Below are 23,494 nucleotides of genomic sequence, written 5' to 3'. Positions count from 1 at the left end.
AACCTCACTTCAAAGATAACACTGTGTGCCAAAGACTAACAAAAAGTGTCATATTATTATTTTCTAATAAGATTCAGTCACGAATCTAATTGGCAGGTAACAATTTGGATTTTTGCTAAGGTGACTTTGAAGGGAATCCAAATAGGATTCAATTTTACTTATAAGTAACTCCACAATGTTAATGTTTCAGGATTTAAACTTAGAACAGTTAAATTTTCAGTCCGAATGTATCTACCTACTGTCCAAAAAGAACTTCTTGGCTACGTGTTAAAACTGTGAACTAACAAGCTACTCCCATTTTTAACCGCACTTCCATTATAAACTTACAAGCTCATCCCATTTAGTCGACGACAGCGCTTTTGGCTTGTGCCTAAATCGTCTTGTAGGACAGTACTAGCATAAAACTATATTACTCGACTATAGATATATTTGCTTAGGTACCTGTTGGCTCATTCGTTATGCACCGAAAATGTTGAAGAAACTTGTTTTATGTAGATTTAGCTATTATCATAGATTAAATAAAATTAGTAGTCATTTATCATTGCAGATTTATTAGTATAACAAAGATTAGGGCCATACTGAAATCAAGACACCTTGCATAAGTGTTTCAAGTTTAAGAAATTCACAGAGTAGGTAGAGGTTATCTCAGCAATCATTTAGTAGATAAAGTTGAAGAGTGTTGATACCTTCTTTTGACCATGTCCGATCCTAATAGGATCACATGGGCCTCCACAGAGTAGAGGTTTGTATTGACAGATTTTGTTTTTTTTACGAGAAATGGATGTTAGCCACTTGTCCAATCTATTAGGTCCATACCCTGACACACACAAATTGAAAAACAATACTATGTCGATAGGTACCTATGGTACTAATATTTTGGAAAATACCTACTATCAATCACCCAAAAATATTGAAATCCAGTAGATTAGACAAATAAAAACACGGCAAAAAAATGATTTGTAATTCTCCAGCACCCTTTTTAGAACAATTTCTAACACAAAAATTTCGAAACACTAATGTCAGGTTTTTTTAGAAACCCAATTCCTAATGGAACTGTCAAAAAATTCTCGGTGTCCACCCGAATTCCGGAGTGGTGTGTCATGGCTGGGGAGGGCTGACAGGGCTCTAGCCTGGGTGCCTGGCTGACGAGATAAACACACATCATAAATTAGCTTTAATAGTAAAAAAAAGTCGCCTGCGGCGCTATTAAACTTAATGGCCATGAACATTTTCAATTACTTATATAATTATGCAATATATTTTTTGATTATTATGTGTCGATACTCGACAGCTCCATTATTAAAGTGGATGTATTGAAAATCGCCAATAATTCACTGTATTTATTACTACACCCTTAATTTGAACTGAAACACATTTTGAAAAACGTTGATGTAGTGTTTCACACTGTCTTTAATCTTAGCAGTAGGTAGGGGCCCGCCAAATTTCCTAGCCTGAGGGCCCGTTTCAGGATGTGGGGACCATGGTGTAGGTACACAGAGTGCAATAGACAACGAGAAAAGAGCCTATGGGACTAATTTACATTCTCCTCCTTGGGCCCCCCCAATATTAAATCCTGGGTGCGCGGTGCGCCACTGGACTGCTCCCTCTCAAATGGTATGGATATACCATCATAAATCATCAGGTGTTCAAATTTAGAACTAAGCTCATGTCAGTATAAAATGGCATGTTAAATTTAGCATGTGGCGCCCTCACTCAGCAGACAGTTGGGTCTGTACGATGCGGGATGTCCAATAATACTTACCACAGTTCAGCTGTTCTATTTTACCACATTTTTATTAGCTCATATTCTTGTTTGTCCAAGATTTGAATTAGACGATTGAAGATTTTTAACTAACTTCCTGACTAGCTAGACATTTGAAACTTTTAGAATATATCAGAACATGATTACAATGCATTCTTTTAATACTTTTAGCCATCTTTAAACAGAATTGAATTCATTTTCAGCTAATTCTGTTTTGTATGGAAAGTTATTTCGGAAAAAAATCGTAAAAAGTAAATCACTATTATTGGTTGCTAAGGGGGTCCTAGCAACTAAATTATTAATATATACGTGCGTTACTATGGAAATCAATATGAAATGTCAAAATGACATTTCAGTATTATATATTTATTCAGAATTTCTATCAAGTACAAAAAAAAGTATTTATTAATACATAGAAATGTCAAGTTTATATTATTCAACAGAATATTTAAAAACGTGGTATATAAAAAGTTCTTTTTATCTTGTAATTATTTCTAGTAGCTACAGTGACTAAACACACAATTTAGTTTAAAATTATGGAAATCATCTTTGAAGATTTTTTAAGCTAGACACATTTCATTGAGGTTTAAAAAGGCACTCATTAAACGGAGATGGACAAGTCAAGTAAATCTTCAACTCGATTGGGAATTGAACCCAAGACCTCCTAGTATGCTTAACACAATCACTGCTTTTAACTTTTAATTACCACATTTAAATAACACATTAATTATATCTAATGGCCAAGTACACCAAACACGCCGTTAGCACTAAACGAGTTAACTAAATTGTGAATCAGTTGACCGATAAAACCATTATCTATGCTGAAAGTAAGTAATAATTTGAAAGTGGGCTGGCAACATGGTGTATAATAACTTCTAATCTGTGTTCAAGGGGTCATCCATAAATGATGTCGTATAATTTTCGATCTTTGAACTCTACACTATTCGTTTAAAATGATCAATTATCACATTATCTACAACTAACAGGCGTTGACATCATATTAATATGGATGACTCCTAATAAAAAGGGTGTATTTCTACCGAGTTATAGCCATTCTATATGAACAGGTTTAGCTGTTACTTACAGCCCTTAAATCATAAAAACTACACGAGACTGTTGACACAGCATATTATGAAGAGCGGCTAAAATGTGTGCGCTATTCAACATGGGCAGTCAAATCATGTCCATTAGTGTTCAATAAGGACACGCTACAGCAGTTGTCTTGTACAAATATTACTATTAAATGAAATACTCAAACAAAATTGCCAAGTCACATTAGCCTCATGTAGTTGGAGAATGACTCACCAGCCGGCCGCTTCTCGAACACCTCCTCCTGCAACCAGTAAAACTCATTGATTCTGTATTGACAGTATCAGTCAGTAGTGACTGAATCACGGCTTTTCACCTGCTTTAACGGCCCTTGTGAAAAATTGTATTCTGATATATAACATAACAGACGCCATTCCATCAAACATATTAACACAATGCTTACGGGCCCTTTTAATTAATTTTGTAATTAACGTGTTAATTTGCATTTGAAAAGTAATTAGCAAAAACACAATTTTGTGCGGCCCGTAAGCATTGGGTTAAGATGACTCGGACACAATTTGCTTTGCTCCTATAATTTTTATAAAACAATTTTGTACATATAACTCTTGACTTTAAATGTGCTTAATCTGCAAACCAGCTATCTGCACCTTTGATCAAAAATGAGATTTTGACGGCATTTTGTTATAAAGCATGTTTTCTAGGCTAACACAAAATTTCAAACTTCTAAACCGATAAATAAATAAACGTAAACCAGACCACCATTGAAAACAAGCAATTAATTTTGGATCCGTCTCAAAAATATTTAACTGTGCTGCAAAAGAAATTTCATCATAACTTTCATACAATCAATACGACTGGATTCGAAACCCTTTTGCAAACAATGCCGAAAATTCTATAAAAATGCTTCCCTATAAATTCGAGAGGAATTGGTTGAATTGAGAAACGACAGGACGCTAAAACTGAACTTCGCCGATGTTCCATTGGCTATTTTCTGGATTTCGGTTAATAAAGAATATCCTCGGATTTCTGACAAGGCTATCGCAGTTCAGCTCAGTTTTTCAACAAGTTATAATTAAAAATAATAAGCAGTCTTCAACTTCAGGCTGCTCTTAAAATATCAAGTAAAAATATGTAAAACTTTTATGTTCATTGAAACAAGCTCAGGTATTACATTAATTAGTTCTTCATCGTGTTTTATGTATATTTAATTATTTATCAAATAAAAAAACATAAATCAATGTAATTTTGGTGCATGGCTCCTACAAAGGGGGTGGCTGACAGGGCTCTAGCCTGGGGGGCCAGGCTCAGGGAGGGCGGTGTGGCAGGTCAACCAGATAAGTGAGATAAACACAAATTACAAATTTGAATAGTCGAAAATCCGCCTGCGGCTATGTTATGCTTTTACCATGCTAGTATTAATATTTTAAAACGTGTGATTGTAGGATACAATTGATTATTATTGTGTCAATATTCAACAAATAATTATTCTAAACCGGACAACTAACCATAATTAATTCAAGTGGATGTGTATTAATAAATACAAAAAATCGTTAAACATACAACCAATACCATTAATTTTACCTCAAACACCATTTGAAAAATGCTATTTTAGAGTATCACACTGTCTTTAACCTTAGCGATAGGTAGGGAGGCCCGCCAAAGATCCTGGCCTTGGGTCATGCTTCAGGATGTGGGGTCCATATTTTGGTGTATACATTGTTTTACATGTGTGCCACGGAATTCTGGGAAGACCTTTGGTGTGCCGTGGGTGTGAAAAGGTTGCGGAGCACTGGTCTTATGAGTAGCAATGTAGATTCTCACAATCTCGTATCGTCAGTCATTCATAAGAATGGAACCTGAAATGACTTTAAGACCTTAAGAATACAATTACCCACGACAAATAGTCGTTCGTTGCAGTGTCTTAGAATGGATTTCAAAACAAAACTGCTTGTTTTATTCAGTTTTATTTTATTCCCCCAAGCAGATTTTTTTACATTTTTCTTTTCAAAATGTTGAACACAGCCAGTAGCGACAGAAGTAAATAAAAAACCGCCACATTGGTTTCCTTTCGTAATGTTTTTATTTCTCTGCTGAGAACCACCGCCCGGAGGGGTCACGCCATCCCCGCGGCCGCATATTGCACCCTTGCCACACGGCGAGTGCATTCTCAACGGCTCGCGGGGATTGCACATTCCCGTCCGGACCCACTCATAATATATACCAAGTGTCAATATATATGTATATTTATGTTATATATATATATTTTATAAGATTTTTTTTTTTAATAATCTATTGTAAAGGGCGTTTCAATGATATGCAAAAATATCAACATCAAATCAAACTTGCCACCATAGAAATTTTGTAAGATAATCATGCACACTTTGAGATATATAATATATTTGAAACGTTGAAATAATAAATTACAAGAAGCAACTCACAATGTCTAAAATGTTACATAATATCTTTTGAAAACGTTACAAATTTAAAAAATAATAATTATAAGTCGTCAATCTAAAAAATGAGAAAAAGAATTAATTTGCTACCTTAGTTCAAGAAGTCATTAAGTAACAGAATGATTTTATAAGGCATGGCTATTAAAAAAAAGAGTCGTTCGACACTTCTTTCATTCGTGGATTCCCATAAAAAAGAATGTTTATTATTATTCTTATAAGTACAACTAGTTAAGGATAACTCAACGTCGATGTCTTTGCATTTGATCATTAGAAACTAAGAACTCAGATTTCACCAAAATGTCACTTAGTGACTTCTTGCACTATGGTATTGCTCTCTCAATTTAAAACTTCTTGAACAGAATGTGTTCAAACTCATATAAAAAAAAAGAAATAATCTTTTCTGTGTTAATTAAATATAAATACTATTGTCACAAGAGTTTTACACAAATTATAAAGTACAATATTTTAACATATTAGAAAGTCATTATGTAAAAAATGTACAATTTAACAGATGGATGTAACTCTGAATTGACAATACAGAACTATTGACAGATTCCATTATAAGCTAGATGTCATTATAAAAACCATCTCAAAGTGTGCTTGCCAATAATAAATCAACCGGTGACAAAATGATCAGCTCAACGAAATGTCGTATATTTACATGTTTACAAATAGATTATCCCACATGATGACGGTTCGATTAAAGTAATCGATACATTTTTTTTGCTTCTCGTAAAAACGATTTTAAAAATAAAATGCAAAAGAACAATAATACAATATAGTAATTAAATATTTTTTTTTCTGAAAAAAAAATGGAGGCGGGAGAAGAGCACAGAAAACGGTGGGGGCAGGGTATCATATATGTACGCAAGCGGGCTGTGTCATCATGTTGGAAATTGTTTTTTTTTCTCTTTCAAACATAATTCAAAAATATCAACAATTACTATATTATGCACTTATTTCATCTTTTCTATTGGTAACATTTTTGATGTGTTTCTCTCTCCGTTTATTATTATTATTATTTCACATATTATTTTTTATAAACAATTAAAAAAAAAACATAATTTTGTATACACAGAAGCTGTTTGGATAATACAGTAAACAAATAGTTACGATAATAATAGTAAGGTAGTAAATAATAATCTGTCATGTTGAGAGGAGAGATCGCCTATTGTGAATCGTAAATTTCAATATGTATTGTGTCTTTTCTTAGGAAATTCGACAATGTCATGTTATCGAAAACTCTTTCAAAGCATTATTGATTGTCTATATAAACAAATAATAGCATATGAAATTTATAACTCACTCCGACTGTACTAACAATTCAATAATTTTGTCATATAAAGCTCTACTGAACCAAGGAACTAAGAACTAACTTTTTGTGAAAATGAATTAACATAATATAATATTATATTGTTCGATGTTGCAAAAGCATACAACTGCAACTATTATAATATTTTAAAATACAAAATGTCTGACAAAAGAATTTAAATTCAATTCTTCCATAAAATGTGGTTATATAAAACTGGATGCTAATTATGATGGTCATCTTGATATTGAGTGCTCTTAAAACTCTATTTTTGCTCTACTGTAGTAAAATAGCATTCAAGCCATATAGTTACAGCCATTTGCAAAATGTGGGATAGCTCAGTAACGCTTTACACGGCCTAAATAAATACATTTTTATATCACCACCCAGGTGTTACCAAAACCATACATCTCTAAAAACACAGATATCATGAGTCACAAAAAGCATTTATCTATTCGCCAAACCAAAGAGCGCACGTGTCGCAAGGAAAGAATAAGGCTTTTCAAGTCATAACAATCAATTAATTCCTTTCACAGTTTTCATTTGCGATTTATGTTTGGCGATGAATATTGGTACCTATATGACTTATTCAGGTATAATATATGAATATCAAATAATGAGAGAATTTTCATTTTTTTTTGTATGACTATTTTTATATTTTCATTACAATATGTGGGTATTAACTATTCTTGTCCAAATATACTGCATGTTGTAATGAAATCATTATGTACATAAACATTTCTTCATAATAATAATTGTATACTGTGTTTTTGTGGACATACAGACTTATTTCGACAAAACAAAACCTAAAAGTAAAACATAATATTTTTGTAAGTAGATTACAATAAAAACTCAGTAAGTGGATGGAATAGAAATGATAATAGTACAGATTATGTATAGAGTTCTTTAATGCCGTTCAGTGTCACTTACTGAGTTTATAATCATTCATTTTTAATTTCATCCGTTGAGACTCTCCTGACAACATGACAGAACACAATATAGCCATATATTTCGGAAACGAAAAAAATCAAAAGATTTGTTTTTTTTCATTTTATAATATAATTAATTAGTTATAAATATAAACATTTTTTCATAATAATTATAAGAAAAAGAATAAAATGTTGAGGAGAATTTTTGTCACTTTGTTAATCAATAATTAATTAAACTAAGTTTCCCGATGTTTACAAATTTACACATTGGTTACCTTTCATAAATATTATTATTTTTGTCTATACAAACACGGCCCTTAGTAATTTTACACAATCTCCTCTTTTCACTATATATGAGACGAGAGAATCAATAAAGGTGCATCGGCAAATATATATATACGTATATACATACAGAGGGGTCCCCCAAATTCATCGATTTACATTGTTGCGCGCTGCGGAGGCGCCGGACCCTTGCCGTCTTTTAAATATCGATTCTACCAATCGCACTAATCCACTATTGTTACGCGTAGCGCATCAATCGTCAGTCAGCGTTGTCAGTATTTGGTTCGACTTGTCCCTTACCGATTATAGACTTGTAAAAACTATAAATGATGAATTTCATTTTGTAAAAATGGCTTAACTGTAATATCATTCAAATATACAAATGTAAAAATAAATTGAAAAATAAGTTGATACCAAATATCATATTACAGTGTAAAACTCATTAAGTACAATGTTAAACTAGTACACATAATCTGTTTTACCCTCCGATATTATATTTTAAACTAGGAGGGCAGTTTACTCAAAACTCTGGAGTTACTGTAACTTATCAAATTTCCCCTTGTTAGATTTACTGCAAATTAAAAAAAAACGTTTATATTGCAATTTAATGGTTTTAAAAATTTGGATTTATCAAAGATATAGAAGAACATAAAAATAGGCATAAAAAAAGGATGTTTTGAAATAATTTATCAAATGAGTATGTATATGTTTTTCATATAAAAATCACATGTCAATACGTGCTTCAGTGATTTTTATGGGAAAACCACAGAAGACTTCCATTTGGAAGAAAATCCAAAGCCTTTGGTATTTACTGACTTGCGACAGTTTTGGTTAAAATATCGAATTGATAGTTTGATACGTACATGGGTGGTTTAAAACAAAGTAATGTGGTTTTCTTTTGTCCTGTAATTCAGTAAGGAACGTGCCGAGTGCCAATTTTTAAACGGACCAATAGCAAAACTCTGATCGCATGCTGCCGAACGTTACGGCAGCATTCTCAGCCCGTTCAATCTTTATCCTACAGTGGCAACACTGATGATGACGAGTCGTCGCTACATTTTCCATCACAGCAAAAGTATACTAATTGAAGGTTCGGGTGATACAAAAAGTACTTAAGTTTTAATAAATTAACCTTATTCATTTATGTCCCGGATGCAAAGTTCAATTTGGATATTTTAAAACTCCACTTTAATTTTTAGAGTAGCCTAATAATAAGAGATGCCGCGGTAGACTATCGATTTTCCAAAACTATTAAATCAAGCACGGAACCAATCATCAAACAAAAATCTATTATTTCCACAATAATTCGTAAAATGTCATAACCTATATTCTGCCGTAAGTGAAAAAGTGAGTTTATATTATATAACTTTTAGAAAACTATAAATGTTCGATATTAAGCAGAATGCAGGGGTTATTATCAACAGACCTGTTTTAATGATGAATGGTTGTTAGCCATTCGCATGATCGATCAGGTCATTGCTCTGGATCAAATATATGCAGTTTTTTATGTGTTCAGCTGTGTGATCGAGCCCATGACCGACGACTTCTTGGCTTATAACACATCTTTCATTTGTCATTTTAATAAATATTAGCAAGTTAAAGGATGACACAACTAGTAATTGGAGCGATCCTGACGCGACTATAAATCATTATTAGAAATGCCATCACTATTGAGTTATGAAGACGGTAGGACACTGTTGACGGAATTTGAAACATTCCCACTGGCTAAAGCACTAATTGTATTAAATATGCGTTAAAATCCTAATAGACAGGTATGTTTCTGAGACTGACAGGTTATGTATTTTAATTATTATTGAACAGTCACCATTCATAATAGCCTAAATTAAAGATATCGTTGGTTTCTCTACCAAGTAGCACAAATAATTAGTAATAAACTGAATCACAGCATTAACGGGTCAAAAGTAAATACCAATATAAAAAAATAACTTATGACTGCCATCTGTCAAAAATATTGATTCGTGTTTCATGGGAGTTTTGAATTAAGTGCCATTCCGAATATACGGTTAACTAATTTTAAGGCAGGGCATCATTGTATCATGTTTTTATTTTATTATGACATTTTGATTTAGTTATAATAATTATGTAATAAGCTGTGAAGAGTCTTGCAAGTATTTCAATGTTTTTCAATGGCCTACGACGGAAAATCGACAGTCTACGGCACATTTCGGTTTAAAATGAACTTAAAACGATAAAACTGTACAGATATGACAGTCTTCGACTCGGTTTCCTAAAATAAATTATACCCACTTAACGCCATTTCCATACGAAATGCTTTCGTAAAATATGCAGAAGTATAGCAAGCAACCTGAAGCTGGCTCACTTCGACAGACGGAAAACAAAAAAAACTTTTACAGAACTAGAATCGTAATATCTACCCAGCCGCATCTATTGACAGTTAGAAAAGAACTCGGTGTAAGGTCACAGTGAAAAAATACAAACAGTTGTTTGATTGACTTGTGATCACCATAGATATGCAATTTTTATGTCATCACAGATGTCAGAATTAGAAACTGACATAACACAAATTATGCTACCCTGGCGATTAGTTCAAATGATTTTTAACTGTATTCATAACGCAGCTATCAAAAAAACAGAATACAAGATATAACTATCATCTGTGTAATCCAATATGGTGGTATTTTACCAGTCTATTATTTAGTATTTATACATTCTGTCAGTTGTATACTTGACACATAGAGCCTGAAGATGCCGAAAGGTGAAACCGTGATCGATTAAACCATTTCCAAAGAAATAGTACAAACATCTCGATAAGAATTCAAAGTATACAACAAACAAACATGTTTTGCCAAAAAAAATAATTATATTTTGAGAAACATAAAATCAAAATACACGTTTCGTCAATGACAAGTTTCCATTACGAAAGGATGCGAATGGGTCGATATACGTTTACATACAATTTTATTCGAGGAACACAATATTATATTCAAAATGTATCTGGGAATATTAAAAATAGGCTAGTAACATACTTACAGTAAAACTAAGCGATGGTTTATTGGTTATTATTATTGCGTTATTGAAAACATTATATTTGACAGGAATATACAAATGGTATGTGGGAAGTGTTTGTTTGGCTTATTCTGTTGTCTTTTATTGAAACAGATTGACGAATCATTACGAAATCTATTAATTCGTTGTGAATATTACGAATGAGATTACAATTTTAATATTGAAACGCAAATAATTCACGTTAACTATGCAATTTTATTTTGCCAGTATTTGAAATTGGCTTCGATTAACGTAAATACAAATTAGTTCGATTCAATTAATCTTGGTTATAATAATTGATAATTTTATTGTTAATTTAGTCCGATTTTATAACAATATTCAAGTCTAAAGAGATACAGAACAAGCCAGTTTGTTTACATCGATAAAACGATCAATGGACACTATTATCGAAAGATCAATATAATACAGTGGAGAGTTATATCAAAATTCCAATATTGTCCTTGGATTATTAGGGAAAAGAAATGTCAGTAAAGCGGCAACAATTTCAAAACTTGTGTAGAAAAAATATATAATATATATTTTTGTCACGGCGATAACGCCAGTTTTAATATTTTGGTGTACACATACTTTTGTTTATTAATTTAATTTATATCAGTGCGCTGTTATGAGATGCTTGATTAAAATATTAATAACAATTAGAAATATGTGCATGTTGTTTATTACAAAAAGAAATTGACCTATAAACAATATATATATAGCAAAGGATACTTGAACATGGGTAACCAACCCTGTATGGACGACACACTTTAAAAAGACATAAGGAATTGTTTTTTTTTTGTTCATAATTTAAATATATGTACACACTTTTACTAATAAACAAAAATTCTCTACCGAAGTCCATATTATTCCTACGAAGCCAGTCAAAACAATGTACTTTCTTTGTATTAGTGACGACTGTAACATTTACATTCTGATATACACATCAAATGGTGAAAGTACAGTAATGTCAGTCTTCATAGTTACAATATGTAATTCTACCAAGCACCCTCAAGAGTTACTGTTATCATTTATTACTACGTCAAATTTTCTCGATTATTACCAGCAACAATTCTACAATTGGACCTCGTTGAACCATCATTCGTGTTTATTTTTTTAATTATAATAATAATTAATTAAAGACAATATTTACTTTTACAGGGCAACCCTTTGCGGAATAGGAATGTTTACGAGAAATTGTGCGCTTATCGTTCAGTGTTTTTTTATTGCACTTGTTCATAAATGACTAGGCGGGCGCGTTCGTAGGCTCCAAAGTTTACAAGATAAAAGCGAGATCAATTCTTGAACATGTTACACAGAGGGGGATCTTTGAAAATGTTCCTATTTCAGTTAGACACGATTTGAATAATTTACCTGTTTTAGTACGCAATGCAACATTGTTTCGATATAGAAATACTCAGCGTTAAATATCTCGTAAGCTAACCCATTTATGCACCTACAATACAAATAGATAATAAGTCATTTATTTTTATAGATGAAATGAGAATGTTGCCATTTCTAATCTGAGATAATTGTCCATGGATTATATTAATTTGTTTTGTAGGCACATTTTACATGATTGGAATAAAACAAAGAGGTTTTATAAATGATTTTGTAGTTTTTTTCTTTATTTAATTAATTCTGATTGTGCGATATTATATATTAAAAATGGGCGACAGGATACAACATATTTCGATGGTTGTTTTACAGTTGAGAACAGATACATTTTGAATAAACTGTAAAAATAAAATAAAAAAACAAAAAAATGTGAAAGGAGAAAAGATTTAAATGTCTTTGTTAAAAAAACACAGCGCGCACACACTTATGAAGCGTTTTATTTTTTATGGATGTTTTCCAATTTAATTTTTTTTTGTTTATATTTAAATTAATTCGCCCCATATCCACGGGACAGACGCGCGTCTGCCCCGAACACGCCGGCTGGGTCCTTACAGTGATGGATAATCATCGGCAATCAACGCGCCGTTTCCGCGACCAGGGAAACGGCCTTGATATATAAGAATAAATATACACACAATATATATATTATAATTATCATCAATGATAAAGAGACCAGATATATATTATATATAACATTGTTTTGTTTTCTCACGCCCGCGACTGATAAAACAGTTACTTCACTTTCACGTTTAAAAACTATTCGAAACGCCAAACGTGACAATCCGGCACGAGTACCGCACAGCGCCTGACGTTATTATTTATTGTTCCTTACGCACTCAAATGAAAACTTATGCATGAGTAAACAAATTGATGGTTTACTTAGGTTACCTCCAGAAATGCACTTGTTTTAAAGTTAACCATCAGAACGACAGAAAACATTTATACAATTTTTGTTTTTTTGCTTATTTGAAAATTAAACACATTCACTTGTTTTGTTTTTTTACCTGTTTAGTAAATGGAGTCCGTTTCAATTATTTAAATTGTTCAATTAAAATCGCACACGCATTCATTTAAAATTTTTAGTCCATTCAATACGCAATAAGTATTGAGAGAAAAAAATAATTTATGTAGTATGTTCAGATAATATAACAAACCTCATATTATTGTCGATATACGAATATATATAATATATATATTATTAGAAACACTATTTATAATTATTTAATGTTTAACATCGAAATTATGTTACAGGTTTTGACAAGAGGATTATTAAATTATTATTTATTTATGCCTTGTATTTATTTACAAGAAGCGGGTGTTGCCATTACATACAGATATATTTTTTATACAAGGCAATTTTTAAATTACAGCTTTAAAATAACATATTTAAAAAAAAAAACATACTTCAAGCATGAGGAACTAGGGCATCCATTTGCATTATCATATCGCGCCTCATCAACAACAAAATGGAGTGTGACAAAAACGGCCTTAATCAATTACAGTAAATCCCCGTCGACGAAAATCGACGCTATCGAAAATCGAATTACGAAAATACAAAAAGTATGGAAAAAAATAATAGTACCTACATAAACTTTTTTATTTTGTTTCAAATTTGTAATATTATTTGTTTCCATTTCTTAGATGATGTGGATGCGGAGCATGCCCAGATATACTGATATGACAATATATTTAACTATGCAATCGGGTATGGTATATTAACAGCACTTTGTGCATAATTTTGTGACATCCATTTTGATTTTCTGTTTCCCAAATGATGTAACTGAATATAATTTTATTTACAAACCCAGAGAGTTCGAGAGTGATGATAATATGTAATAAATGTGTTTTTCCAACAGCATACGCACGAGCAAACCTCACCGCACGCCACTGTGATATAGATTCATTTGATTTTGAAAAATGTGATTATTGTTGTGTTAAATAAGATAAAAATGTATATTGATCAAGGAAACAATTGAATCGCTAGAAAGCTGATTTGAAATACATGTAATTTGAATTAAGTAATTTGATTTTTAAAATGACCTCCATTTTGCAGTAATGCCAACACGCGTCAATAAATAAACAAATATCATTTATCGACTTCGCAGTTATATATATAAAAAAAAAGTATAATATTATATAAGATTAATCAATCAAGGTAACAACAAACAAAAATCAACAACGGTGCAAAATAATAAATTTAAATAAAAACCAATTGACAATAATATTAATAATAACAATTGCTAAATCGAACGGGCCCCCCTTGTCTATTCTCTCTTTGTCTCGGCCATTTTTTGCTTAAACATAATTATTATTTCAATATTTACTTTTTGATATTCTGCCGCGCCGCGCCACTCACGGCCGACACTTTTCGTAATCACAGACCGTTTATTATCCAAAACACATTATTTTTTTTTAAATCACATTCTTTATACTATGCGTCCACATGGTCATGTTATTTACAATGATAATTATATTCCCCGGTTGAGGTATTAAGGAAAGGTCGACACATACGGCATTTGAACGCGGCGGTTGAAGCCAATTTATTGTTCCACAAGCGTCCATCAGACGACCGTAACCTAACCCATACCACTAACGAGACGCAGTTTTGGCGGTCTATTTTGATTAGATTTGCCAATATTATGTTGTCACTTAAACAAACAATATTGCCACGTAGAAAAAAACCTTCAAAATATTAATAATAGTATTTGTGATAATTTTTATTAAGCTGAGCAAACACACAATGTATACAGTAGCCAAATGGACACACCGCTTTGACATGTGCATAATTAATAAAATGGCAGTAAATTCATGAGGAGAATTAACCCATACAAATCGGTGAAAACCGTATGAAGACCTAACAATTACATGTATTATAGATCCCAACGAAAGAAATAATCATTCAAAAATGGTAATATAGGATGTAGACTGTAGTATCTCGAAAATCATTGAATTAAAACAATATTTCCTATCGAATGCGTGAAATGATGTCATTTTAAAAATCTTATTTCTATTTGTAACTGAACCTGCCATGTTAAAATTGAATATCTCAACTGGAATACCCAAGATGTAAATGAGATCTGAAAAAACATTAAAATATAATATTATCTATTGTTGATTTTCAAACTGCTACAACAGCATAATTCATTTATCATGATAAATTATTATTGATTGGGTAGATTAAAAAAAAATATAAAAAATGTTAACTTCTTATGGTAAAAACAATTTTAATGCAATTAATTTTTGATATCAATGATACGAAATGTGAAACCGGGAAATAATCAATCACAGTCGATAACGGCCAATCAGAATCCAATAATCACCAGCCCTCCGTTCGGCCGCCGCGGACGTCCACTCCTGCGGCCGCCAATAATTTATCTACACTCTAAAATCGTCCAGACGCCGACGGCCGGGAATTCAAAATCCACGCGTTCAAAGTTCCCGCCGCGGCGCATTACTACACGACGCGCTCGATAATTTAAATTTCACTACGGTCCTCAACATTTTACGCGCGCGCGAGACGCGTAACCGACACGCTAGAGTATCGTCAGTCGTACAAAATGATAATATATTACAAATTGTTAATAATATAACATGTGAATATTATTACAATCGTCCCGTCCGAGGGTTACGTCGGATCTGCGTTTTTCGTTCACTTAACAATTAATTTATCATCACAATAGGTTTTGATTTTTGTTCTTGCGTTTTTTTATATTTTATGTGTTCACTTTGGTCGTTAGTAGTTATTATAATAATATATATATGTCTTGATATATACAGATTATTAAATGGATCTATTTTATATTATATGCATGTGGGGCACACGCGCGGGAGCATCCGGATGAGCTGGACTACTGCTGTTTGCTGTAGTAGGGCATCTTGCTGCCTGACGACTTCATGATGTCCTCCCAAGCTGGAAATATGCAACACGGATAATATTAGGTATTTGAGGGGCTGAGGCAGTGATGTAAAAAAATGTGTGGCTCATTCACAGAAGTAAAAATAATTCTTGATGATGAAAATCAACCATTTGAAATGAGTTGAAATATTAAAAAAAAAATCATTAGTCAAAAGTACAAATAAAACTTATTACCTATATTCATAATAAAAATTTATATTTAATAAAAAAAAATGTTAATGACTGCATTGGTATTCCCACACCGAAGAAAGATTTATAAGCATTGTTGTCACAATAACTTGTTTTGTATGTTTATAAAGTTTGGCTTTATTTTGTCAGATATTTTCAATTCAGAATCGAATAGATCCTCGCATACAGGGCTGGATTTACCCTTAATAAATACTTATCAGCGACTCCAAATATACATATTGCTAACCTGATACTTGAATAAGAATACCGTGGCTAAATTGTATAACTTTAAATTACCTATGTATAACAGTTTGGGAAACAAAGAAATGGTAAAAAATTTCTCTCACCCATTCCAACGTAGCGCACGATGTTCTCCAGATTGTAAGCATCCTTGGGGTTAGCGACCGGCGCCACATACCTCAAAGACTTGGCTTGTCCCACCAGCACGTCTTCCTTGTGCCCCTCTACATCGGTCTCCGTCGTCTTACTGCCTCTGCTCTTCGCCTGGGGCTTCCCGTCTTCGGCGGGCCCGGTCGGTGACTTATCCTTAGCCTCTTTCCTGCTGCTGCACTTTTCATTGATAGCCGGGAATTCAACGTTTAAATTGTACAGGATCGTGACAGATCTATCCTCACCGGACGCGATCGGAGTGTCGTCGATTCTCGGCTGGCCGTTGTCAGTGTTTATCGATACATCTCCGTTCAGTAATTGCTCGTTGATATCGAAACCGAAAGTGATTCCGTCTATATTGTGAATGCGTTCAGAAGATTTCTTCAATTCCTCGTTCATGATGATAACAGCAGGTCTGTTATCTGCCTGAGGTAATTCCGTTGAAGGTAAGATGACATCGGGGGGTTTCCCGGTGAAATTGTCTAATTTACCAGCGATGAAACTCACTTTGGCAGCGTTATTATTGTCACTTCCGTAGGCTGCATCGGTTGCAGTGACGCTGTTCGTTCCGCCACGGTTCACAATTGTCAGATAATGTTCAGAAACCTTTTCAACGTCTTCGTCTACGGCACTCTCTTCTATCCGCGTCTGTTCGTCTTGCGCTGTGATACTTTTCGATGATGGAGATGTTTTCTTTTCAACAGGAGGCGACCTGACCCTGACTGCGGCGACCTGCGATGCTATCTTGCCGTTTCCATTATTATTATTGGCCACGATTGTCGAGAGTTTAGTTTCAATTTTACTTTTAGAGTTGGCTATTTTACCATCGACGGGACGAACAGATCGGGGCTCGAGTGCAGGATACTGTTCATGATTATAAATAGGATTCGAAACATCCGTCGGCTCAGTTTGCATGTCTCCTTCGATCGTAACCCCGTTGTTTATCTTTGTCTTGACGGAATCCATCGCCAATCCTTTCAGTAGCAGATTTTTAGTGTTCTCTGTAGAGACGTCCAAGTATTTGTCCTGCGACTGTCGATCGTTAGGATAATAATTGCAGGATTCGATGAGGTCCGGAAAGTTGCGGTGTCCAGCTGGAGTAGGCGGCGAGACATTCGAGTGGTTTTGAGCGGCAGGGGGCGGAGGAGACGAAGCAGGCGGCGGTCTGACAGGTGGGGGCTGCGTTGCGGCTCGCGCCATGTCCGCGTAGGAAGCTTGCAGTCTCTCCCCTGACGCTTCGGCGGGAAGAGAATGTACAGAGTCCAGGTCGTCGTTCGAATCGTTGCTTTTATCGGAAGGAGGGGAAGAAGCGGAGGGGTGCCTCCTTTCAGCAGAGCCTGCCCTGCCGAACCTCCTGTATAAGCCGTCTCGATCGTGAGCGGTGAAATTGTTGCCAAAACGTGGCGGATTCTTGCCGTATGAGTTAGGATGGCCGTGTGGGTTGTTGGAGCGACCGCGACTATCGTCGCAGGGGCTGTGTCTCTTTCTGATCTTTTTCTTATTGGTGACAGTTTGAAAGTCAGAAGTTTCAACAGCGAGCGGTTCTGTTACCGCGGCTTCAATATCACCACCGGAAACACGGGGGGTTTTGGGCCTCTTCGGTTTGACTGCTGTATTAGTAATAACAGAAGAAGTCGATCCGTTGGATGCATTGGCGGAGAAACTGTCGTCGGCGTCATCCGAAGGGCCGTTCTGTCGGCCGTAGTAAGAATCGGAGCCGTCGTTTCCCCAGGATCTCCTGTCAGTTCGTTTCGCATCAACGTCCGGCTGCCTGAACACCGTTCGCTTATCGATGTGATCGAATGAAGGATCGGCCGGTTCGTCGGTCAGATCGTGCAGCTTGCTTCTAGATAATTCCTCCATGGAATTAGCCTTCTTGAGCTTATCATTCTTGGTGTCCTTGGATCGACGTTCCGTAGAGCGTTTTTTGGCCGCCTTATCGTGCGCCGCGTCGTTGTCGTCGCGAGCCTTGCCCTCTCTGGTGGGGGGTTTCCCGGCCAAGCCAGGGGGGTTTGGCTTGGCCTTGCCGTTCTTGGCGCCTCCCTCAGTAGACTCGATGAACTTGAGAATGACGTCAAGTGTTTCACTCCCCCGGTAGCCGACGATCTCGTTGGAGATGGTTTCTGTCTCGTTCTTGCATTTCTGTTTCCGTTTGTTGTGTCCCTTCTTGTTATGCTGACTGCTGCCACCCTGCACAGTGTTGCCGTTCTCGTCAAATGACTTCTGAAATTAAGCATTCGAAACATAAATCTAGAAACGTTTACTATTTATACTAGAATATTGATTGTCATTTACTCAATATGATTGTTATAATAATGATCACTGAACGGTTTTAGTCAGTATACAAAACATAACGACAAATTAATATTCACAAGCATTTTTGTCTAATTACAGTTACATTAAGTCTCACTGACTGCTAACAATTATCATGAGAAGTCATTAACCTTAAACACCAATTACATCATGGAAATATCAGGTAACAATTGGATTCTATAGCGATCAATCGTTTTCCCCTTAATTACCCTCGACCAAAGGATTTAAACTTTACCTAGAGGTTCAAATGACATTTTTTGTGTGGTTTAATTGATAATAGAAAAATAAATATCCCAAGCCTTGGCAGCATTGAAACATGGTAGCATAAAAAAGACTGCGGACCTCAGAGTAATCATATATAGAGAACGGCTATTTTTCGGCATAATGAAGCCGTGTTTCTTGCGTATAACGCACAGCAGAACCTCAATTTTGTGATGATCAACTTAACTATGAAACATGTTGCTTCTCAGTACGGCTACCAAAAAACACAACATAGTAAACAATAATAATATGTTCTACTAAATACTAAAATAACTAAAAATAATCACCACTAACTTTATATTTAACACAAAAACAATAAATTTTAGTAACACATGCTCGCAGTTTTTAAATGAATGTCATCAGTCTAATCCATTTTTACTGGCGACGTTTTGAAAAAATATTTAATTCAGCCGTAGAAATTCCATCTTACTGTAACGCATAGTGCGGACATATAAGCGTGTCGAATACTTACTCACTCGCACTTATGGTTCCTTTTTGTTCAAGTCTTGCTGCTATGACGTTGTGTTTTGGCTTGAATCACTATATGAGATTTTCTTTAATGTCTTTACATAGAAACTAGTTAATTCAATGGGTCGGCGGCTAATAAATGAAACATCATCCATAGGAGTACCTTCAAATCGGCGTGATCGTGTTTAGGCGTGCAGGCCAGCCTGGAGCACGAGGTGATGTACGAGAGCTGCGAAGAAGTCCCCGCTTGCCCGCCGCTCCCTCCCCCTCCGCCGCCTCCCGCAGAGCTGGAGCCACAGGAGCTTGACGAGGAGGACGGGGAAGCCGTTATGCCGACCAGCGACGAGTCTGCAACAAAGGTCAAAAGAACTCATTTAACCGGATCGCTGCCAATGACGTCATAAGACGCGAACTTTTCTGTGAACGGAACGCCGCTCATACAAAAATGACATCTTTGGACGAACGCCGCTCATACAAAAATGACATCTTTGGACGTCCCGCTTTAAACGAGATTTTACATAAACGTTTAACGGAAATCAATTATTTTAAACATACAAATATGTTGAACACACAACGACATATATTGGGAATATCGTCACATACTTAGAATTGAAACAGAATTCGTTTTTACCACTTGAAACGTAAATTGATTTAAATTTTTTAATTTTGCAATAAAATTTGCGACGTGCAAGGTACTGCCATACATACACCTATCGGCAATAAAATTTGCGACGTGCAAGGTACTGCCATACATACACCTATCGGCAATAAAAAGGTTAATAATACATTTTTGATGCAGATTCTTTCATACATAACGTGCTATGTAATTGGACCTCATTACGTGACACAGTGGCACATGGGGAAAGCCAAATGCAGTTTTTGACATCATTTAAAACCAACTAATTATGAACCCTATGCTTGACACTTGATTTAGCAAAACAAATAAATGACATGGCAATATCGCCCCTCTCACAATCTGAAAATCCCAATTTTTCATAAATGTATTTTTTTTTAAATTTACATACAATGGTGGCTAGAATTAATATATAAATTGAATATAAAGGAAGAGTTAATTTGTATAAACTTTTAATAATGTAATGGTCGCTTTGGCAGCGACTTATTTGAATAAATGGATGCACCACGGATACAGTGTGCCTAGCATTCTTTTAATTTATTATTAAAATGGCAATTCACTCGTCGTGTTCATTAGGTCGTTTAGGTCGATAATTGGTGCTCAAAACTTAACTCAAGGCTTATTTATGTTCGTAATGTTTACTTGATTCCTGATTACAATACGTATTTATTTGACACCGTGTGACTTTAATTTCAATTTCACCAATGGGGGAGCCACTCATGCGCTTGAAAAATGGCTACATAATACGGACTTATGTCCGCATCAAACATTAAATACAACCGAACCCATAGGCATTAATCAACCGTAAACATGAAGAAAAAAATACATCAAAACCCCCAGGCATACAAAACTGGATTTAGCCGCATCCCCCTCCAACTGCATCCTACCGCCATATTGCTCTAGGCACATATACAAGGAAGTAATCGAACATTGAAAAATCAATTACGGTTTTTCTAGACTCAAAAGTCTTTAAAATTTGAGCGTTGCTTGCCTTGACATTGCAAGTCTTCGCCACTCCATATTCTGTGCGGGAAGATATCGTTGACAACTGTGTCCAAGCAATTGTTTTCTTCTTACTTCCCCCAACCGAGCTAGTCTCAATGCATAAGCCCACATTTAGTATATTTTAGGCAAAAATATTTTAGTTTAAATTGCTCCGCATTGACTGTGGGCGCGCTTTGGGTAGTTTTGTCATTCTATCAGAATACTATTTGTGTATATTATAACGCAGAAAAATCACGAATTGATAAAACACTACATACCTTTGGAGAAGTTGACAGAAGCGAGATGGGAGGAGGGCACGACCTGCGACGAGGATATGCAGCCGTGCGAGGAATCCACATACGAGGTGGAGCACGTGGATGAGGAGGCGTGCGATGAGCCCGCCCCCGAGCTGTGGTTGGACGACACCGTCAGGGTCGTTATCGACGAGGAGGTGCCGGACGACCCAATCTCCAGGGTCGTTGTGTAGTTCACAGGAACGCGGGGGCTCTTTGGAGATCTGCAATCGAATAGAAATCACATTAAGTACTTCTCTCATTGAGAGGTTTTAATATCACTGATAATCCATTATATATTATGGTATACTTACTAATTATGTCATTGTATTGGGTATTTAAGTGGTGATAAATTATGCGTGTACAAGAACAGAGAACACGTTTTAAATAGCTTTGCTTATAAAAATTAAAATGCTCTAAAGACAGCGTGAGTTTGAAAAGTTCTGGGAATTATTGATATGGATGAATAAAGAATCACATAATGTGACCGCTCGGGTACCTTATCTCCAAGTGTGAGCCGCCGAGACGGAGATGGTCATCAGAGTCGTCATAGTAGCAGGTGGCGTCGTGTAGGGGCAGAGGGGCGGGTTCAGTGGGGAGGCTGGCTGAGGCGGCGCGGGAGTGGGGGGAGCGGTGCGGCGAGGCGGCCCGCCGGCTGCCCGGGACTTCCACCAGCATGTAGTCCAGTTGGCGGGGGGAGGAGGAGGGGTAGGGGTGGGTGTGAGAGGGCGGCGCGTCCTTGCCCAGTGGGGGCGGGTTCACGCAGCACACGGTGGCAACGTATGCAGGGCTCACGTCGTCCAGGAAGTTGCGGCCGCCCTCCACCCCGCCAAAGTTTTGCTGCAAAGAACAAAGTAACATTATAACTCCAATATTGTTATGGAATGGTTTCGTTTATTTAAAACATATTAATATGGTAGTTCTCTCATTGTTCCTACCATGGTCCCCACAAGGGGGGGGGGGGGGCTGACAGGGCTCTAGCCTGGGAGCCCAGGCTCAGCAGGGGCCCAGAGAGGCCAGTCGACCAGATAAGTGAGATTAGCACACATCACAAATTTGCTTTAATAGTAAAAAAAAATCGCCTGCGGGCGTTATTTTCCTTCTTATAATATTATTATTTTAAATTATGTGGCTGTACAATACAATTTTTAATTGTGTATTAATACTCGACAACTCCATAATTCAAATGGATGGTATATATACAAAAAAAAAACCAAATATACACATTAATTTTACCGTGTACACCATTTGGAAAACGCTTAGGTCACACTGCCTTTATCCTTAGCGATAGACAGGGGGGCCCACCAAAGATCCTAGCCTGGGGGGCCATGGTTCCTACATTCGGTGAGAATCTTTCTTTATGAGAAATGGACGATAGGCAATTGGCGAAAATTTTAAAATAAAAGGATTTTCAGAATTTTGATTATTGAAATGTCTAGAAGTGTTCTGGGCATAAGAATCTTACACAGAAATGATCTTATCTTTTACTAAAAAGGGATTTATGAGTTTTACAATAGTATTACATGTGTTGATTGATATAAAATCATATTTGATTACATATAAAATTGAGGTTTGCCTAATTTAAAATCATCATGGACTACATATTATATCGTGGCAAATATAGATCAAAATTTTAAAAATCACCTGCCCCGATAGGAAGTTTTTCCGACTATATTTTACAGAATAATGTATGGCCGATTGATATCTTATGAAAATAAATATGGCTTCATTCTGAAGTTGAGAACAAAAAGGTTTAGACTAACAATAATTTAGAAGATCCTAATTAATGAAGTGAATGTAGCGGTCTTGGACTTTCGTACATAATTTTGTAATATCTCCAGTGAATTAATAAAGAATACC

At 35.4% G+C, this 23,494-nt stretch overlaps 2 protein-coding genes across 2 annotated transcripts in view; one reads left to right on the top strand and one right to left on the bottom strand.

Moving 5' to 3' along the window:
- Positions 1 to 23,494, top strand: part of Tbc1d22 (TBC1 domain family member 22) — a 443,277-nt gene that overhangs the window by 258,809 nt on the left and 160,974 nt on the right. The window lies entirely within an intron of this gene.
- The window catches only part of LOC147069423 (uncharacterized), an 83,203-nt gene continuing 74,245 nt past the window's right edge, over positions 14,537 to 23,494 (bottom strand). The window contains exons 4-8 of the mRNA XM_085950122.1: positions 22,134 to 22,474; positions 21,620 to 21,858; positions 19,887 to 20,071; positions 16,639 to 18,904; positions 14,537 to 16,117 (exon numbers count right to left, since the gene is read on the bottom strand). Of these exons, the coding sequence (XP_085806248.1) occupies positions 16,056 to 16,117; positions 16,639 to 18,904; positions 19,887 to 20,071; positions 21,620 to 21,858; positions 22,134 to 22,474 (3,093 nt within the window). The 3' untranslated portion in view covers positions 14,537 to 16,055. The remainder of the gene's footprint in view (positions 16,118 to 16,638; positions 18,905 to 19,886; positions 20,072 to 21,619; positions 21,859 to 22,133; positions 22,475 to 23,494) is intronic.

This window comes from Rhyacophila brunnea, unplaced genomic scaffold (genome assembly GCF_057557595.1).
Source record: "Rhyacophila brunnea isolate RB1 unplaced genomic scaffold, BYU_Rbru_1.0 scaffold_23, whole genome shotgun sequence".
NCBI lineage: Eukaryota > Metazoa > Arthropoda > Insecta > Trichoptera > Rhyacophilidae > Rhyacophila > Rhyacophila brunnea.
This window is presented reverse-complemented; position numbering and strand designations above follow the sequence as displayed.